We start from the raw sequence: 20616 nt of genomic DNA, 5'->3' as shown, positions 1-20616 counted from the left end.
AAACATCAAACATATGAAATATTTATGGTAAATAGAGGCAGTAAAATAATTTTTCATGAATTTGACACATTTAAGACCTAACTGGTTATTTATGTATTGTTTGATTTATAAAATCACATATCCAATAGTCTCTAAGCATATTATGAGTCATGGTTACAAAAGACTTCTTTCAGACCAGGAAAGCAACAGATTGATAGTGTGACGGAGGGGTCTGGACTGTATTACTACTGGAAATAAATAGAAACCTGTTTGCAGAACTCTTTGGTTAAAGATATGACTCCTAGAACTCTTTGGGCCTGATTCTTCACTGCCAAACTGGAATGGCTTTACACTCATTTTGCATTGCTGTAATTGATGACACATGGTGCAGGGAAACAGAATCAGGCCCATTTATCTTAATGTGCTATTCAATGGCAATGTTAGTACACAATAATAATAATAGGGAAAAAGCTTGCTTTAACTGAACAAAATGATACCTAGTAGCAGTAATGATTTATAATATGAACAAGTGTAGAACATTAAGTGCCTTTGCCTTTATCACAGGTCCTTTAATTATACCTGCAGCAAACAGCTCAGACCTAATCTTTATTATTGTTTAACTAATACTTAATTTTTTGTGTCTTAAATTATCTGTATTTTTGAATAATCATGGTAATGATGAGTGCTTTACACTGTATCTCTACAAGCAGTAACTAATCTTTATGACACCCCTCTGAGGTGGGTATTGCTTCTGTCTTTAGTGGAGTTATTCTGGGATTTACATCAGTGCCAGCGAGTTGAGAATTATTTGTCCCTAAGCAAATGCTCAAGGCCACAGTGAGACTTATGGTTAGAGCTGGGACTCTAATGCCAGGAATTCCCGACTCCTAGCCCTGTGAACCAGCCTCTCTCCCTAGGCAGCTCCTGGAGGGAGTTACATGATTTGTTTGGATAAGCATTTGAAAAGATAGTTTAGACAAGGGTTGAATCTGGTGCAGTGTTGGCTCACGGAAGATGTCCGGGCATGAAGGTAGTTCCGTGGGCTCATCACTTGCGTTTCAGTTCTGCCTTGTTTCTCTAGCATGCCACATAATTTAGGTTCTTCAAAAGATGTGCAATACCAATCTTGCAGATTGGTTAAGTGTGTTTCACAAGGATACAGAATGTCATTGTCAAACCTGGGATTAGAACTCAGAAGTTCCTGGCTCTAGTACTTTGCTGAGACTGGTAGAGCCTAGTGGTCTTGTTCATACCCCATATTACAGTGTCAGGATCCCCCTCCCATCTAGCTATAGAGACAGTGAGGGTAGTTACAACCCTCCTTCCCTTGACCTGTTCATGATCCCCTCAGGATTGTGACCTCCAAGTTGAGAACCAATGCACTTGACTAGTCCATACCTTTGCCAAGCCTGTTGGTGGCAGTATATTGGAAACCTCTCCATGCTCCAGTGATGGTGCATCAGATACCCCAAATTATTTGTATTCTCTTCCCCCTTTTAAGTGTCAATTTTAATTCTATCAAATGAACAGTTTATTATCTTTTTTATTGCCTCTGCAGTGTTTGAAAATAAAGATAAGATTGTGATAATCATGGAGTATGCAAGCAAAGGGGAGCTGTATGATTACATCAGTGAGAGGCGGCGGCTGAGTGAGAGGGAGACAAGACACTTTTTCCGGCAGATTGTCTCCGCTGTACATTACTGTCACAAGGTGAGCAGAGCATTTGGTATTAACGTAACTATTTGAGGCTTTAACGGTGACTCTCATGCTTAAAAGGACCAGTGAGATAAAAATGTTCAGCTGCTGAAGTGGGAGAGTCCAGCAGCAGGTATTTTATGTGTACAGCAAGATATCACAATTGTAAATATTTCACTAGTTCACCACACATGTTTAGAGACTAAAGGCCATATCCGCACCTGGGTCCATTTCCACCAGCTAACTCCCTTACACCAAGCCTAACTCCCATTGGCGCTTTTGAAGATTTTCTCCTTAGGTAACAGAATACTCCACTAGCTTTCTGTAGAAGAAAGACCACTTAGTGACACAGCTCGTAGAAAAGGATTAATAGTTTTCCTGTAAATTGAATTCAGAACAATTTTTGACAGAAGAATAAGGTACAATATATACAATTAAAAAAAACGCAGAGCAGAGGTGTAAATGTGCAACTTCAGAACAAGGGAACTCTTTGGAGAGGGGAAGAAAATGAGAATACCTGTCATGGAGTCATTTAAGTTACCCAGAAGTATCTGTTCCAGATATAATAGGAGCATCAGAAGGATTCCCCTTGTTCTTGTCTTTATCCTTCATGGCATGCCTCCAAAGGATAATTTAAGCCATGAAAAACAAGCATCAGGCTGATTAACTTCATGGGCCCTTCATCCTCCCTTACAGGCCCTGGTTGTCCACATACCCTGTGACTGATACAGGTGTAAGGATGTTATGTTCATGACATTTCAACGGGTGTTGCTTTTATCTCAGCAGTGCCCATCTCCTCTCCAGAACCTATTGAGGCAGGGAAGTACTATCACCCCCATTTTTACAGATGGGGAACTGAGGCACAGAGAGGTTAAATGACTTGCCCAAGGTCACACAGGAGGTCCGTAGCAGAACAAGGATTTGAACTTGGGTCTCCTAGGCCAATGCCCCAACCATGGGACCATCCTTCCTCCTGTGGGTCTTGGAGGTGTAGAGCCAAAATATGCACCAGACTAAAGCCAACAAGCAGCTAGTGCAACCTTTTTGTTAGAATTTTAAAACATTTTAATCTCCCTTCGAATTCTGCTAAGTAAGGGAGGTTTGCAAAATCCACATTGCACAGCAGAGAAAATCCATTGCAGCCTTTTGTGCATGGTTAGTTTTTAGAACTTTAGGAATAAGATGCTGTGACTTAAATCCTTTTTGTTAATTTCCATCTCTAACATTTGCAGGCAGTAGCAGTCTTTGAGGGTTTGCAAAAAGAAAAGGAGTACTTGTGGCACCTTAGAGACTAACAAATTTATTTGAGCATAAGCTTTTGTGAGCTACAGCTCACTTCATCGGATGCATTCAGAGGGTTATAACACCCCTTGCCCAAATGGCTGCACACTGGAGGAATTAGAGCTTTTCTAAGGACTAATGTCATTGACAGATTCTGTTTTCTGGTGCCTGGGAAGAATATATTTCTTTCACACAGTGGGGGTAGGATAGGAGTTGGAATTAAGTTCCGAAAAGAATCCCCCTGCTGTTTTACAGGCTTTGTGGGAGGACAGATTCCAGTCATTCTTCTCTTAACCACACAGCAAGTGACTAATACATCTCCTGTCACTAGTCACTGGGCCGTGAGTGTTATGACAGCAAACTCAGCTCTGAAATGTAGATACAAAGACCACCCTGATGATTCAGTTCTTTAACCTGTCCAATATTTCCGCCCCCCCCCCCTTTTTGTTTTTTCATTTCAGAACGGTGTTGTCCATAGGGATTTAAAACTGGAAAACATCCTTCTTGATGACAGTTTTAACATTAAGGTAAGGTTCTTTCTGTCCTCTTCTCTGAATGGATTTGCAAGTTCCATAGCAATTTTTATCCAAGGTGTGATAGAGTCCAGTATTATAGCAACAGCAACTGGCAAGTAACTGAGCAGATGGAAGGTTGAGGAGAGAGAGTACTGTGTATGGTTAGCCTGAAGTGCTAAATGGAGTTTTGGATAATTTTGCGGGGAAACCCTTCTTGCCACTTAAGGGGCTCAGTTCCCAAAACAATATTAATTTGCCAGTGGAAGACAGCAGAGTGTTTAAAGCGGTACAGTTTACATTACAAATGGTATTATTGCTGGCTGCTGTTAAGGCTCGAAAAAACTTTCTTAGCCTAGAGGGTTCAAGTGCCTCCTACAGAACACTCCGAATGTCCTTTTGATCACGTCTGGAAAATAAGCAAATAAGAGTTTCAAAATAAACCTAGTAAAGCACATGTGCTTCATTAGGAAATGGCCTTAGAATTCCAGACACAAATGTAGCTTTCTGACTGGCGACCAGTGATGTCATATCCATGTCAATAATCCCCAGTGAAAGCATGGGAATGACCTTCTTTCGTTTCTTCTTCTTTTTAATAATAGCCATAAAATAAGATAAGTAATGCAGTTCTGGGAGATTAGTGAAGTTCCTAGATGGTGAACCTGTTTCAACTTCAGCTTGGTGTCAGTTCACACTCATGAGGCATACAGTCACCGTCCTCTCCTGATGCAGCATAGATTGGTTAGGTGTATAGATCTATGGACAGACAGAGAGGCAGATGATAGATATTGCCCACTGGCTGTTGTGCCTTATGGCTTAATTAACAAAACTAAGCAATCAGGAAACCATCTACACAGCCTACTATCCCAACAGCTCAAGTTTTGTCTTTGTCAGTTCTCTGTCCTGTCTCTCTACTGATCGTCACCGTGCTCCCTGCTCTGCCTTTTGTGCATCATATTGAAGAGATCCTATTCAGTTTAAATGTATGCACAATGGAAATGGAAATAGACAATAACATATGGTAGTTACCATCTGTGTAAAACTGATGACAGAAGCTACCTTGGATCAACGGGTGGATTAAAGACACATAAATATGCAGTTTCTAAAAATAGTATTTTACAGAGGACACGTCCTATGCAACACTTGAATGTTTATTGTTAACGTCAGGGTTGTCGTGCTAGAGTCAATCTCTCCCATTATGCGCCAACAGTGTCACCAGTGCTGGCAGCCCCACCGCCCCTTTTAATAGCACTGAAAACAAAAAATAGCCTTTCTAGGACATTGCATGTGGTCCAGGCTTCTGCATGCAGGATGGCCTCTTTTTCAGCATTACGTACCAAACTATCTTCCCAGCTCATCACAGATTTTTTGAGAGAGAAGAAGAATTTGGGGAATTTGTTAAATGGGATGGGCTGGGTTCATCACATGCAAAACAGTCATTTTCTCAAGTCTGTAGGAAATTGCATCAAGACAAAAGCCTGATTCTCGCTTTATGTCTGTTTTATACCACTTCAACTCTTCTGATTTCAAGAGACTTAATCCTGATTTACACCCCAGTGAAAGGTGAATAATACCCAAACTCAGTGTGATCAAAGCACTTCAAAATCACAGATTTTTTTCCTCAGATACTACAGTGGTTGATGCTATTTTTGGAAGATGAATAGATGCTAGTCAGAAAGCAAATAGGGGCCTGATCCTGCAAGTCCTCACTGACATGAAGCATCCTGTTGACTTTGATGGGTATGAGCCAGGACTGCTTTTGTGAGCAAGGGTTGCAGGATGGGGGTGAAATCCTAGCCCCACTAGTGTCAGTGGAAAAACTTGTGGCCAGGATTTCACCCTGGGGCTCCAGACATGTCAAATATCACAGTAGTACTTTAACATAAATCTTGTTTTCATAGAATACCTGAAGAAATGTTAGTAGCTGATGAATCTTTTAATAATTTCCTACAGCTCCCAGTAAAGAACAACTTGGGGTATTCATAGACTGTTTTCTCAAGGACCCCCTTTGTTGGATTAGATTCTGTTTAGCCTACCATCTGTGTGCCTTTTGCATATTTTCAGTTCTTCCTCACTCATTCCTTTGCTAAAAGTAATGCACATCTCTATATGTGCAAATATGCATGGGCATGATTATACACACAGGTGGCTATAAGCTGTCTTGCTTTCTCATGGTGCCTATATTTAAACAAAGAAGCTCTTGAGGTTAAAGGATTGGGATTTGGAAACGGTTTATATTTCACAATCCCACTATCAATGGTGTTTGAATTTGGATTCCTCTGAGGGAGGGTTTTTTGTACCTTACCTACCACATTGAGAACTACTTCCAGTACTTGATGTAAAACAGACAGTTGCTATTTGCTTTGATACTTTGGGGTTAGAATTTGTTATTGTGGTTTCTATGTTAGTGACACAAGGTTTTATTTCCCCCTTTTTTCTGTTTCATAAACAATGTTTGTTGGCAAGGAAACACATCTGGAGCTGTAAATTATTTATTTTCAGTTGAGTAACTCTAACAGGCCCTGATTCTGAAAATATTTATACATGATTTATGCAGAAAGAGAGAAATGTGCAGTTTGGGGCTTTAGGAAGGGGCAGCTGGTTTTGGATACTCAGTGGAAACATATCTACTAAAATGGGATGAGACTTACTGTTTTCTCAAAAAGAAAAGGAGTTTCACCCGACTCACCCTAAGTCACCCGACTCCAGGCAGCAGGTTCCCATTTGTGGATTGCTAACAGAGACATTGCTCAAATGCATCCGATGAAGTGAGCTGTAGCTCACGAAAGCTTATGCTCTAATAAATTTGTTAGTCTCTAAGGTGCCACAAGTACTCCTTTTCTTTTTGCGAATACAGACTAACACGGCTGCTACTCTGAAACCTGTCATTACTGTTTTCTATCTTTCTAAGACGCCCTTCCTCATGAATTAATATTTATATTTTTTATTTCACCAGTAGATCCCAAAGCACTTCACAAATTTTACTAATTGGTTGTAAGAAATGTATATAAAAAGGAACCACTTTGTTTACTGGGTTGCAAAGTATAAGCTTTTCAAATAACTAGTGACACATATAGTGCAGATTACACAATTGTCCTATTCATCCGTTATGTTAACAGCTTATATCTAATAAAATGTCATCATAAGAAACCAGAATAATGTACAGAAGCACCCTACAGTGCTTTTAGGACAGAAAGTGAAGAACATTTTATCTATTAGAAATTACTCTCTAGGCTCAAGGAGTCACTTAGCTATTTTATTTTATCCTTTTTGTTTGACACACTGCCAACTTTGGAGCCATCCTTAAATTTGATCTGATTAAATTTAAGTCATGAGGCAGATGAACAGTGTGCATAGAGATAATTGGGTTTTTGAGTTTAATTAGCTAGTAAAGTCTCTGGAAACTTGAAAGAGTCATGGACTGAAGTACAACAAACAGGAAGCATCAACATTTGAAGATTGACAAATGTAGCATCATTGGAATGCAAACTGTTGGGAAAATCCCCACTCTTCCACAGACCAGAGTATGTAGGGGCCTCTGGTCTAAATTATGTGGTTAGATTACCAAAGGACTTTCTGAGGTGGTGGTGTTCCCTGAAAACCATTTCTTGAACACTCCCTGAAATGGGGAGAGCTGATATATATTAAATCATAAATAATGTCTTGTTTCAGTCACTCATGAGAAGGATTGTGTGCTCAGATCCTTTGGAAGTAAAGAAAAACAGCCTTACTAGTTTTGGCTTAGAACTGACCATTGCAGTCCTATAGCTTAGTACTTAATGTCCTTAGCAGTCAGTATTATGTTGCATTTTCGGAGCAAATGGCTGCATAATCAGTTTCTTGGCAAATTGTGCCTTAGCACAGAATCTCATGGAGAAATCACATAACTCTGTGAAGTATGATGATGCTAAGACCTCTGAACTGAACCACAGTGTTATTTGGACCCAGAGTGTTACTATTCTGCATGTCAGTAATGGTGCTGATGTCACCTAGCACAGTGGCAGTCCAGATCCATGAATGAGGCTCTTAGACACTACCACAGTACCAATAAACAATCATAACAAATATGGACAGTCTGTTATGTCAGGAAATAAATAAATATATATATATATATATATATATATATATATATATATATATATATATATATATATATTTTAAACTAAGCAAGGAAACTGATAATGATGAAACCTGTCAGATTTCACCAAAGTGTTACCAGCAAATTGACCACTGCACTTCTCTGCCTCTGGAACAGAGTCACAGGTCCATGCTCAAAAAGGGTTCTCCCAGGATATTGACTAGCTGTATCCTGGAGCAGAAAAATGGGGTGGAATCCCATGAGTTGATCCCTCCCAGGACTTCCCAAGTCAGCACAGTCTGCTATGTTGAAATTATTTTACAATCTTTATTGCATTGTATACCATGTGATATACATAAAGCAGTAGTCACATTAAGTCACGTGATAATGAAGCGTGGGTTCGTGCAACAAATATTAGCCTCTCCCTATTCTGACTCGCTTCCCAGCTGCTAGCAATACAATTTACTTTAAAATGACTTTATTACTACTTTGGGCTTCAGACCTTGGTCCAAATAACAGAGCTCCCTCCCTCTCACAGCTGCTCCTCCAGCTCTCATTAATTTGAAACATGGTGTGGAATGTTGGGACCTGAGAGCCTCTGTATGTCATATGACCTCACCCACCTTACGAGGATCTATCTTTTATTGGATCAACTTCTGTTGATGAGTCAGATAAACTTTTGAGCTACATAGAGCTCTTCTTCAGCTCTGTCTAGCTCAAAATTTGTCTCTCTCACCAACAGACGGTCCAATAAACGATTGATCCTCACCAACTTTGCTTCTATAAAATCCTGGGACCAACATGGCTGCAATAACACTGTATACATAGATCTTCCCAATCAGCTACCCCTTCTGCTGTTCCCCTTAGCTCAACTGAATTGCAGTCTCCCACCAATGCCTTTTGTACCAATAGGGAGGGGGTCACCTTCCTTCACAATCATCCCCCATATGTGCCTGTGCAATAAATGGCTAGAAAGACAGTAGGGCTAAGGCAGCACCAAAAGACCAAAACTCCTGTTGATATGATAAACTTAAAATGACACAGAGTGACAGCAGGAGAGAAAAATGTAAGTGTAGTAGAGACAAGAAGCTGCTAACTGCACCTTCTATTGGGCTTTAAAATGGCAACAAGCCAGAATAAGTGCTGCTAACCCATGGGGATTACATGTATGCAGGACAGGCGGTTTGTTCACAGTAGATACATGTAATTCTTGAAAATTTCACCCCAGCATGTAAATTCTTCAGTCATTCATCTGCTTCAATGGACCAAATATATTTTAGTCTGCACTGAAATACAAAGAGCCAGATCCTCATGTGATGTTAATCAGAATAGCTCCATTGAAGTCAGTGGAGCCATGCTAATTTATACCTGCTGAAGACCTGTTCCAAGTTCTTTAAATGAATGCACACTTCATGGAATTACAATCCATACTTATAACCAACCAATAAATTACATCTAGGTTATTGTAGTTAACAGTAAACATGTAACATACACCTCCTGAAGCTAAGGGAAGAAAAGCCTGCTGCCAGCACCTCCCAATTTTGAAGGTTTTTTGACTTAATGCTTTAGCTCCATTTAAGTGCCAAGAACATGAAGTAATCTTGGCTTCTATTAATCTTGTTTTGGGGGGCACGACAGCTTTTACGGGAAAAGCTGATAAATATCAGTCTGTGAGTATGGGAGTGGATTGTAATATAAATACCCTTTTCCTGAATGGCCAAAATGAAAACATGAATGCCCAAGTCTAGGAGTTCCTTGGTGTGAAGAGTGGTATGTGTATCCCTATATATGTCAATGCACATATACACACATTTTATACATTCCATGACCTTAAGGGAATGTATTTTCTTAAGGAAGCTTACTGTGCAGTGTCTGCCCCTGTCTTAACTGTATCCTGAACTAAACCAAAGCTCAGGGACTAGCAGGAAAGTTTTAATACTGAATTGGTTCCACTCTTCTTCTGATTGACAGGACACACTTCTTAAGACTTAAAACCAACTTCCTGCAAGCCAGTCAGGGTGACTTGATAAGAAAGTGGAATTTAGGGCAATTAAATGCAATTTGAGCCATGAGACTATGTCTGCAGATTGCAGTAGTACACCCCATTCAATGGTATTCCAGCCACCCAATGAAGATTTTACAAAACACACTTATTTATGGGTTGAATTTGCTACAACAGATGAATAATGCACTAGGTGGGATATTGAGTAAATTCAAATGATCATTATACTGGAATGGGATAAAGTACTATTAATGAACAGAAATCAGCTACTCCTTCAGCACTACCTTAGGAGCTGCAAATATCTGCAGGACCCTCGCTCTCTCTCTCACACACACACCCCCCAGCAAAATATTAGAGATGGGAGCTTGAAATGGGATAGATATAATTTTAAAAGTGACCAAGGATTTAAGCAAAAAATGGACATGACCCCCCATTTTTTTCCTTTATGATATATCAAGAAAACCTGGACGTTTTCCCTCACCCTGCTGCTTATTTTTGGTTTTTAGTCTGGCATTCCCTAGTTTTGCTGCAGAACATTTGGGGGAGGGAGGGAGTGTCTCGGAGAAAGGCAAAAGAGTGAGGGGTGTCAAAAATGTTTAACAAGGACATCCTTTTTCCTAATTGCTGATTAGACATTGCCGTTATGTAGGTATTAGCAATAGCAAACAACAACAAAACATTTTAAACACTCTGAAAAAAAAATCCTCTTCGCCTTCTGATTACGGTACTCTGCTTTTACTTTTTTGTCTTTTATGGTGTCATAATATTACTAGTTTTTCATGGTAGAAAAGGCCTGCATTTATAAGGTGGGGGGAAAAAAACTCAACAGAAACCTTTTTAGTATTTTTATTTTTGGTCTGAAAAATACTTTTGAAGCTTCCTGTATACATCATAAAGAAGCAAAAACGAGCAAACCCAATCTATTGTTTGTTTATTATATTGTTTAAGCCATCTATTATCAGGGCAGGAACCATGATACAAGTTTCAGACTAGCCTCATGTCTTCTCTGCATGCTTTCTACCCTTCTTGCATCACTGGCAGCTATTGTTGTGTGTGTTTGTCAGCTCCACTCCACTGCACCCCTAAACCATCTCCTACTGGCTGAACGGGTTTTTGCATTATATGGTCCCAACTCTTTGTCCCATTTTTTGCTACGCTGTTTTTCTACTATTGTGGGAGGCTTAGCTTCTGTGCCTCCATTTCCAAAAGATTTGCAGAAGGAGAAGAGGAAGCAGCTTCTGCTACCCTGCTACTATGTTGGATTAATTTTTATAATGTAATTTAAATAACAACTAAGTAAGAAAAAATGTCAAGACATTTACACGCAGCAAAGCCCCAGCAATGTAATTGCTAGCAACATAATCCTAGATGGTAATCCACCCCCTCCACAGAATCTCATACGGGTTGGCAAACTACCCCCCCCAGGATTTCAAAGGAAGCCACACCCCTGACTCACATGATAGTCCCATTGAAGCCATGATAGTAAGGTGAGCAGAATTTGTCTTGTGAAGGGATAGCTTGACTGTGCTCACAGCTGCAGTGTGGCTCAGGGGACTTCTGGGTAACTGCACAGAAAGCTACTGTGCATATCACCAATTCTAAGTTTTGTGAGCCAGCATTTTTGTGTCCGTTTTTGTGTCAATAGTGTACATTAATAAAAAAGTGAATCTCTGTGACACAGACATTTGGGTCAAAAAACAGATAAAATTGTGAGCTATGTTGCCTTGTTCTGGGGAAACAATGAAAATGTAAGGGATGTGAGTTTTTAAGCCACAGTGTCACAAATCCTCAACTTTTGTTTGATAAGAACAAGAGCAGAGACTAGACCAGGGGTTCTCAACCTTTTTCTTTCTGAGGCCCCCCCAATATGCTATAAAAACTCCAGGGCTCACCTGTGCTGCCACCACTGGTTTTCTGCATATAAAAAAGCCAGGGCTGGTGTTAGGGGGTAGCAATCAGGGCAATTGCTTGGGGCCCTATGCCACAGTGAGCAGTGCAAAGTTAAGTTGCTCAGGCTTCAACTTCAGCCCCAGGTGGCAGAGCTCAGGGCCCCGGGCTGCAGCTTTGTACAGCGGGGCTTTGGCTTTCTGCCCTGAGCTCCAGTGAGTCTAACACTGGCCCGGCTTGGTGGACCCCTTGAAATCTGCTTGTGGTCCCCCAAGGGTCCTCGGACCCCTGATTGAGAGCTGCTGGACTAGAAGAAATAAATAAATGTCCCAACAATCTCCAGGGGCATTTTGTCTGTGCTGGGAAATGCAGGAATGCAGGATTTGGTTGATCATTCAAATCCATAATGGCATAATTGATCAAAGTCTATTGAACCTGGAAAGGTTAGACAGTGCATCACTCTCTTTTTCTCCCTACTATAATTGGCTCCAAATGACTTCAGATGCCACTTCCTTCTGGAACCTTATCCCTGGGTTCCCAGGACACCACTGCCTCACTTCTCCTGTTGAGTTCTAAGGGCCTGACTCTCAGTTTGCCTGCATCTTGTATAGGCTTTTAGTTCAGTGCAACCACTTTATGCTCACTTTGCACTGGGGTAAATGACTACACATGGTGCAGGGCAACCAGAGGACAGTAAGGTCCAGGTTCTTCCAGTTAGCCTTGTAAAGATATGTGAGGTATCCAAGATTAAATGACTTACTGATGGCCGCCCAGGGAACCAGAGACTGAGCTGTGAATAGAAACCAAGAGTCCTGGCGCCTAATGCTGAAGATTTAACCAGTAGATCTCACTCCATCCCTATCTTTTCATAAGGTAAATGTCAGTACTACAGACCCCTTTTGTCTTTACAGATTGCAGACTTTGGTCTTTCCAACCTCTATCACAAAGACAAGTTTCTGCAGACCTTTTGTGGGAGCCCACTGTATGCTTCCCCAGAAATTGTTAATGGAAGACCCTATCGAGGCCCAGAGGTAAGGGGACACGGGAGAAGGAAAGTGAAATTAAAATTAATCTTGTGTTGGTGGCACGTATACAATCTGCATTTGGTAATAATGATCATGAACATTAGTTCTGTCCTGATAGTATCTCACACATAGACTATGTTGGGCCTCTCCTAGGTTGGAAGTATTCAAGCTGCCTTCTCTTACTTTCATTTGCTTTGCTTACACTTTGTCAGTTGTTAAATACCTGCATGCCGGTAACCAAGTACAGCTGGGTGTTCCATTGCTTTTGTGGTGCTAATGGTCTGGAAGACTGCAGGAATCAGCTTTTCTAGCCTTTACGCTTCTTGTCTATGTATTTTTAGGTTGACAGCTGGGCCCTTGGTGTATTGCTTTACACTCTGGTTTATGGAACAATGCCCTTTGATGGCTTTGATCACAAAAATCTGATCAGGCAGATCAGCAGCGGAGAATATCGTGAGCCAACACAGCCCTCAGGTATAAAAAAAGAACTGGTGTAATGTGTTGAGATGACAGGAGTTCAGAATGGCTGGCTGACCTGGCCTCTACCAGCATTTTCTGGTATGTCACTTTAGAATGACAAGGAAAAGGATCTCCCATCCCCTCTCAAAACATCATCTGCCCTCAGTGCCTATCTGGATAGAGCCCTTACCAAAAGTCCCTTTGACATGAAAGTTTTACAGCAGATAGATTTTATTGCCTTATGGAAGCTTTAACAGGGTCTTTTAACTAGATCTATGACAGTGGAAAGTCTGTTAGCTATTGCAAGTGAAATTGTTCAGACAAGCTGTAAATTGATACAAGGTCCTGATACAGATCAGTCTTCTAGTCTAACTACATTGTGCGATATATATCAAAAGCAGAGAGAAGATGAATAGTCATGGGGAAGCAACCACTTGGCCCAAGAACCCATTCTGAAGTCTGAATTCAATACCAATATGTTCACAATTATTATTACACAAGGGGATGCCACTGTGATTAGAACTCTGATAGAAAGGCACCAAAGAATTCTAGTCCAGTTACATGATCATAATGGTCCCTGGCCATGAAATCTATGAATCTATCAATAAATTTCACTAGACATTTATTTTTCATCATTTGTTTGCCACCATTTTTCATATTCTCCCTCCTGGTTATTCCTACCTAATTTGCTTTGTGGAAATTTACCTTTAAAAATACATAAAAGACTATATTATAATTGCATTTTACTTTCTCTCCCCTTCTTTTAAAAAAAAAAAAGGTGCAAAATTAATAATGTACATCATTTGAAATACCTGAGTGCCCTTTTGTTTTCCTCTAAGGCTTATATGCTTACATCTGGTTGATGTAAAGTTCAGTGTCTACACCAGATTTCTTCACTAATATGGAAAAATACTCATCTACTTGACAAGCCAATGGTACATTTGTTTGGATGTATCATGTGGCTTCAGATATGAAATAGCACTTAATTTCATTTCCTGAAGTTGAATTGATGGTCAAAGTCTTCCCACATAGCGCATTCACTTCACCTCTTTTGAGAAGCATCTGTTCATCTGTCTTACCCATATTTCCATGTCTTGCCCATATTTCCATGTCTATATTTTGACTATTTTAAATGTCATTCTTTGATCATAGATGCTCGTGGTCTGATCAGGTGGATGCTGATGGTGAACCCTGAGCGACGAGCAACCATCGAAGACATAGCCAATCACTGGTGGGTTAATTGGGGCTACAAGAGCAGCGTTTGTGACTGTGATGTCTTGAAAGACTCAGAGTCCCCACTGCTGGCTAGGTTTATTGATTGGCATCACCGTTCGACAGGTCTGCAGCCAGAGACTGATACCAAAATGAAGTGCCTTTCTAAACCCAAAGGTTCTGAAGTTACGCTGGAGCGACAGAGGTCCCTGAAAAAATCAAAGAAGGAAAATGACATTGTGCAATCGATCCAGGAAGGAGGGGCTGAGAATGCATCCAAACCAACCTCCAAGAGGCCCAAGGGCATCTTGAAGAAAAGGAGCAACAGTGAGCATCGGTCTCACAGTGCAGGATTCATTGAAGGAGTGGTCAACCCTGTGTTACCCTCCACTTTTAAGATAGAGCAAGAACTGTGTAGGACTGGTGTAGTCATTAAGAGTGCCATGGAGGGAGAGATAGCAAGTAAATACGGCACTAAAGCATCTTCCCTCATGCCAAAAAAAGGAATCTTAAAGAAGACTCAGCAGAGAGAGTCTGGCTACTACTCTTCTCCAGAACGAAGTGAATCTTCTGAATTGTTGGACAATAAGGATGAGACAGAAAACAGTGACACGTCCCCAGGCATCACTGAAACATCAAGAATTGGGTCTCATAGCCATTCCTATAGACGTAAGGGCATCTTAAAACACAACAGCAAGTATTCCACCAGCAGCATTGACTCTGCTTTGGTCAGTCCTGAAACACCGATGGTGGAAGCCATGGAAGAAGGAGTCCTGCCTGGGGATAGATTATCTCGAAGTTACAGTCGCCCTTCTAGTGTGATTAGTGATGACAGTATTTTGTCCAGTGACTCCTTTGACTTGCTAGATTTGCGAGAGAGCAGGCCAAACAGGCAAAGGATACGGAGCTGTGTCTCTGCCGAAAACTTCCTCCAGATCCAAGATTTTGAAGGACTCCAGAACCGCCCACGCCCACAGCATTTGAAACGTTATCGAAATCGGCTAGGGGACAGCAGTTTTTCCCTTCTCACGGACATGGATGATGTGACTCAGGTCTACAAGAAAGCTCTGGAGATCTGCAACAAGCTCAACTAGCACAGTGGAGAGGGTGGGAAGGGAAGGGAATTGTCATGTGTACCTTTATGATGGAGTTAGCCTGGTTACCAATTTGCTGACAGTGGTAGGATCATCAAAATGGGGTTGAATGCGCATACTCATCTGAAAATCTTGAGATATGTAAAAACCCCAAAGACTTCTCTTGAGCATTATGCAAACTCTCTTTTAGTTTGCTTTATTAAAGTATTACCTAGTTGCCCAAAGAAAACATTCATATGTCATGCAAACATACAGCACCTAACACAGTGGGGTCCCAGTCCATGATTGGGATTTCTAAGTGCTGCGATTGTATAAATAAATAAATAATAATACCAGAATCTGGCAGACAAAGGCATAATGTAGACAAATTCAGATTGGAAATAAGGCAGGTATTTTTAATAGTGAGAATAGTTTACTAGTAGAGCAACTTTCCCAAGGGAGGTGGTGGATTCTTCATCACTTAAATCTTTCTCAATATTGGATGTCTTTCTAAAAGATATACTCTAGTTCATCCTGAAGTTATTTGACTTGATGCAGGGATTATGGGGTGAAATATCTATGGCCTATGTTATGCTGGAGGCCAGACTAGATGTTCACAATGGTCCCTTCTGGCTTTAAAAATCTCTGAATTTGCTTTAGGAAGGGTAGTTTTAAATAGTCACACTTAGTGTCATGTGCCTAGAAAATTTGAGGCATGTGGCTACAAATTCACATCTTCCATCTACCATGTCATTCTCCTCACTAGCAAGGGGCACAGATTCGTATCTGACCATCAGTACTAATAGTGAAAAAATACAAGAACTGAAACCATAGTATGAGCTAGAAAAGGATGACCATTGCAAATGGCTAGTTGATTTCTGCCCCACACCCTCCAACATATTTACTAGGTTTGTGACATTTTCCAGATTGCCAGCCAAACAAATGCCTAGGAAGGGGTGTGTTTATCACATTCTCTCAAGGGTTAATTAAGCACAAGATCCAGATTTCAGTCACTTTCACTGTCAGCAAATGGTGCCGCCTTGCTTATTAGCATGTATCTGAGAGTGGAGAATAGTTTGCTTCTAGAATGTTAGCTTAAGAAAAGGTTGTAGCATGTAGTAAATGGACAGAGGACTGAGAATCAATGAGAATGTGCCTTTTTCCAAATAAGAATGTTTTGAAGTAGGTAGCAGTGGAACAGAAGGAATTTGACTATGAGTGCTGGAATGAGAACAGTAGGCTCGACAAGGGATTTGTTATAAAAATGCAGGTATCTATTTCTATTTGTAATGGGTACTGCATGAGCAGTGGTATCAGTCTGAAAAGGAGAAAAATGTACACGTTTCCTTGGATATATCTAAATATCCAGACTTAAGGCTTCAACTCCCATAAAGGTACCACTTGGGTCTACTGGATTACCTGAATGTAAGCCTCAGTTAGCAAGGCACTATGCGTTTGACAGGCCTGGGCAAACTGGAGTCATATGGCCAGTTTCAGATCTCATTTACATGAACATATGGCCCTGGGCTTCATTCGGGCTGCACTGGTGTGACTGGGGGCAGAATTTGGCCTGGAGGTCAAATTGGCTACAGCTCTAACAGTCCAAACACACAAACAACTGAAGGTTAAAGGGCCAAATTCTGCTCTCATCTTTACCCCAAGACTTCAGCTGGGAGCTGAATTTGGCCCACTCTCTCTGGGCATGCTCTAAAATCCTAAAAGCCATAGAGAAATAGTACCAAGTTCCATTTGGATTAGCTGAGAATCCAGAATAGCAATGTGAATAATTTAAGACAGAACAAAGAACTGCTTTATTGCTCATTGCTTCCCAGCTTGCAAACTCCTTATTTTGTGTGTCACAGTACTTTACTCTGTCAGCTCCTCCTTAAAATCAGCTGGATTAACAGGCACAAAGCTGGGTGAGTTTTAATTCCTGAATTGCCTCTTCTATCTCAATGGAGAGGTTTTTTCCTCCAGTAGACACTTGGCCAAAATTCAGCCCAGGTGTAAAAGGCATCTGTGGTGCTGTGCTCACACAAAGCAAGGCTAAATGCTCACTGTTTGTGCTCTGAAGAAGGGGGATTTCAGTCCATTCTTTTATTTATGGATATGTTTCGGTATGATGAGGCATCCTGTCCTCCCAAGGGTTTACATGTATTGTTTCTGCCTCTTCAAAAATCCATGTACTATTTTGAAGGGTGCAAAGTTAACAGGTGTGCCATATTCCATTTAAGGGAAATGTGAACTAGAGACCACATGGTTTCAGCAATTCAGGTGAGCTTTGCAGCCTTGGGCAAAAGATGTTCTTTTAACTATATGCCCTGGAGTGTAAGGTGCCAGACCCTGAGCTGGTGTAAATCAGCCTACTTCCCTTGACCTAATGGAGCCTGACTTCAGTAGACCTAAACTGATTGACACCAGCTTTGAATCTGGCTCTAAATGTGTAAATGATTTATACAGGTTTTGAGATGAAGGAGACGGACCTCAGCTTGCTGTTGTGAGGAACTGAGAAGCACCCCAAAGGCTCAGATCGCCTTAGATTTTTGCCCAGGCCTGCCATCTTGTGTACAAATGTGAATGAATGATTGACTGCTTGCTGCCAAACTGGAAATGTCATGTAGGGATTTACTGGCATGTTATCATTCCTAGAAGAATAGAAAGAAAAAAAACTTGACTGCACATTATTATTAGTGTTGTGATTTTTATTTAATTTTTTTGTAATACAAAGTTGACTTTTTTTTATTTGAATTTGTCTTTTTTTATTTATTGGTCTGAAAGCCATTTCAAATAGGTATAATAATATATTTGGTGTAATTTAATTGGTGCAACATTATTTTACAGCTGCAGCCAAAATGGTTTTGTTTTGTTTTCCACTCATTGGTTGGCTCTAGAAGGCACACAGGGAAAACGCTGGATAATCACCCAAAGTGTTTGTATTTTTAATCTGATACTGTTTTTTGTTAAATAAAAATAAAATGAATGGAATGTAAGATTTTTTTTCTCTTTAAATAAATGTACATCAACTGTGGCCAAATACCAATGAACTTCTCATACAAAAATACAGCAGCATCTTCAACAAACTGTACTGAGTTGTTTACTCAAAGCTTTTGGCTTATTTGTGTATTTGAAGAGAATATGGGTGGCCACTGAGACTTACATGCTGCGAGAGATTTGGCACTGTGAACAAGCCACGGTTTTCATCTGTATTAAAATAGCACAGAGAAGAATAGCTAACTGGGCTCTCCTTTCTTCGAGATTGAGATCCATGAGCCAGGTGTGTTGCAGGTGAGGGCAGAACAGGCTGTCTCACAGCCAGACAACAGCAAAATTTATTTATGCCAAGTAGGGTGACCAGACAGCAAGTGTGAAAAATCGGGACAGGGGGTGGGGGATAATAGAAGCCTATATAAGAAAAAGACCCAAAAATCAGGACTGTCCCTATAAAATCGGGACATCTGGTCACCCTAATGCCAAGCAACACCCCCAACAGTATTCCCTTCCCCTCCCTGGTCTGGGAAGGAAATGTATTATTATTTTAAATCTTCCTGCTGATGTAATCCAAGGCCTGTTTGGACAAAAGGCTATCAGCCATATGTTGCTATCAGATGTGCTGTGGTTTTAGTCATAAGGCTTTCAGCAGGCCGAGCGGTCAGCTGGTGGAAGACAAAAAGGGTGTTTCCTTTTGATGCTCAGAGATTAAATCTTGGTGTTTTGTCTTGGCAATATGGGGTCACAGTGAGAGAAGCCGGAGACTGAGTCTCCCATTGGTGTCAAGGACCTATTTCAATAAAGGGAATCGTGGTAATGGCCTGCTATTGGCTCTGACTGAGGCTGCATAAAACCTCTTGCTTGAGTTAGTCAGTCCAGGTGCCTTTTTTGTTTTTTACTTACAGGAGGTTTGGGTGCCATGTGAATTCATTCTCTAATTAATTCTACCCTGATCTTGTTAGAACTCAGGACTTTCAGTACATGACTTATATAACACAACACTACCCAACAGAGCAGGGTAACAGTGACCACAAACCAATAAAGCACAAAAGCAAACATACATTACTACATTACAAAGGGAGTGATTAAGCTAGCTTTACACTAATTGACACAGGAAAGTATTAAGTGCATATTCAGAGGCAGCCATAACATTAATGTACCTGATGCTGATAAGGACTAAATTGTGTGGTGAGGGAGAGGGCATGTCTTGGAGCCTCCTTACTGATAAAGTGGTGGGGGAGGTGGTTATGATGAGAGGAAGGCAGACTATGCTGTGACAGCACTTGGGAAGCCTTGTCAGGATTCCCTCTCTTCCCCATTTCCCCCCCGCCACACACGCTACGAAAAGGGAAGTTGAGGCAACATTTTTTTTTAAATATTGATTTTTGGAAGATGAAATCTAAACACTTTGGCCGCGGGGCAAGGAAGCCAAGAGCATTTAGTACAAATTGCAAGTGTATTTATAGATCTCCAAGCACATACACGTCACAAAGATGGGTATTTTAGCCCCATTTTAAAATTGGGGAAACTGAGTCACAAAAGATGAGCGAGTTGCTGAAGGTAATGCAACAAATCTGTGATTTAGCCAGGAATAAAACCCCAGGTTGTTTCATCCCAGTCCTCATGTACAGGATCAGATTGCTTCCGAATAACTATTAGCATTCTGTTGAGTGGATAAGATGGGAGAAGGTTATTACTGCCCTGGAAGATATGTAGCACTCAGGCAAAGTTTTACCTGAGGAATTTACAGTCTAACACCCTGAGCCTGAAAAGTAAATGCATAACTCCGCTCTTGTGTAGTCTCAATGATTTCAATGTCACTACTTACCAACATCTAGAGGACAACTCACATGAGTAAAGTGTAAACATGTGTCTAAGCTTTTTCAGGATCAGGGCCTAAATGATGGACCCAGAAATGAGGATATAATACACCCCAGGAAATGGGAGGAGCAAATAAGGCCTGGGCTACATATGTAGCAAGGCTACTCAGTTTAAGTAGACATATATCTTGGTGCTTCAAATGTGCTTCTTTAATGTGCAGAGATAGTTTCTATCAGTGCTGTTGCAGAAGTGTAGGTCCATTACTACAGATGGATGACAATTCTTGAACAACTGTGCTTGATAGTGTCATCCCAGGCTCCACTGACATCTTCAGCAGTTCCCATTTCAGGGTATTACATAGAAGAACTACTGAGGCTTTTTCCCTTGAACAATGACATTCACTATCTAGCTATGTATTGGCTCTAGTACTCCATGAGGGGCTGTCTGCTTCTGCCTCAAGACAGCTTTGTCATGAATAACTAATGAGTTGAACTTGGGTTGGGCCAGAGCTTTTCTGGATTTCCTCCCTAGCTCTATTTCTGGCCATCAAGATCTATTCTCCTTTTTGAAACATTTTATGGACTTTCCCTCAGAACATACAATA

At 40.8% G+C, this 20616-nt stretch overlaps 1 protein-coding gene across 1 annotated transcript in view; it reads left to right on the top strand.

The window, feature by feature from the left end:
* Positions 1 to 18183, top strand: part of NUAK1 (NUAK family kinase 1) — a 59690-nt gene extending 41507 nt beyond the window's left edge. Inside the window, exons 3-7 of the mRNA XM_038386827.2 lie at positions 1538 to 1689; positions 3417 to 3482; positions 12346 to 12465; positions 12801 to 12933; positions 14071 to 18183. Of these exons, the coding sequence (XP_038242755.1) occupies positions 1538 to 1689; positions 3417 to 3482; positions 12346 to 12465; positions 12801 to 12933; positions 14071 to 15224 (1625 nt within the window). The 3' untranslated portion in view covers positions 15225 to 18183. The remainder of the gene's footprint in view (positions 1 to 1537; positions 1690 to 3416; positions 3483 to 12345; positions 12466 to 12800; positions 12934 to 14070) is intronic.
* Positions 18184 to 20616: the final 2433 nt, after the last annotated feature.

This window comes from Dermochelys coriacea, chromosome 1, assembly GCF_009764565.3.
Source record: "Dermochelys coriacea isolate rDerCor1 chromosome 1, rDerCor1.pri.v4, whole genome shotgun sequence".
NCBI lineage: Eukaryota > Metazoa > Chordata > Testudines > Dermochelyidae > Dermochelys > Dermochelys coriacea.
This window is presented reverse-complemented; position numbering and strand designations above follow the sequence as displayed.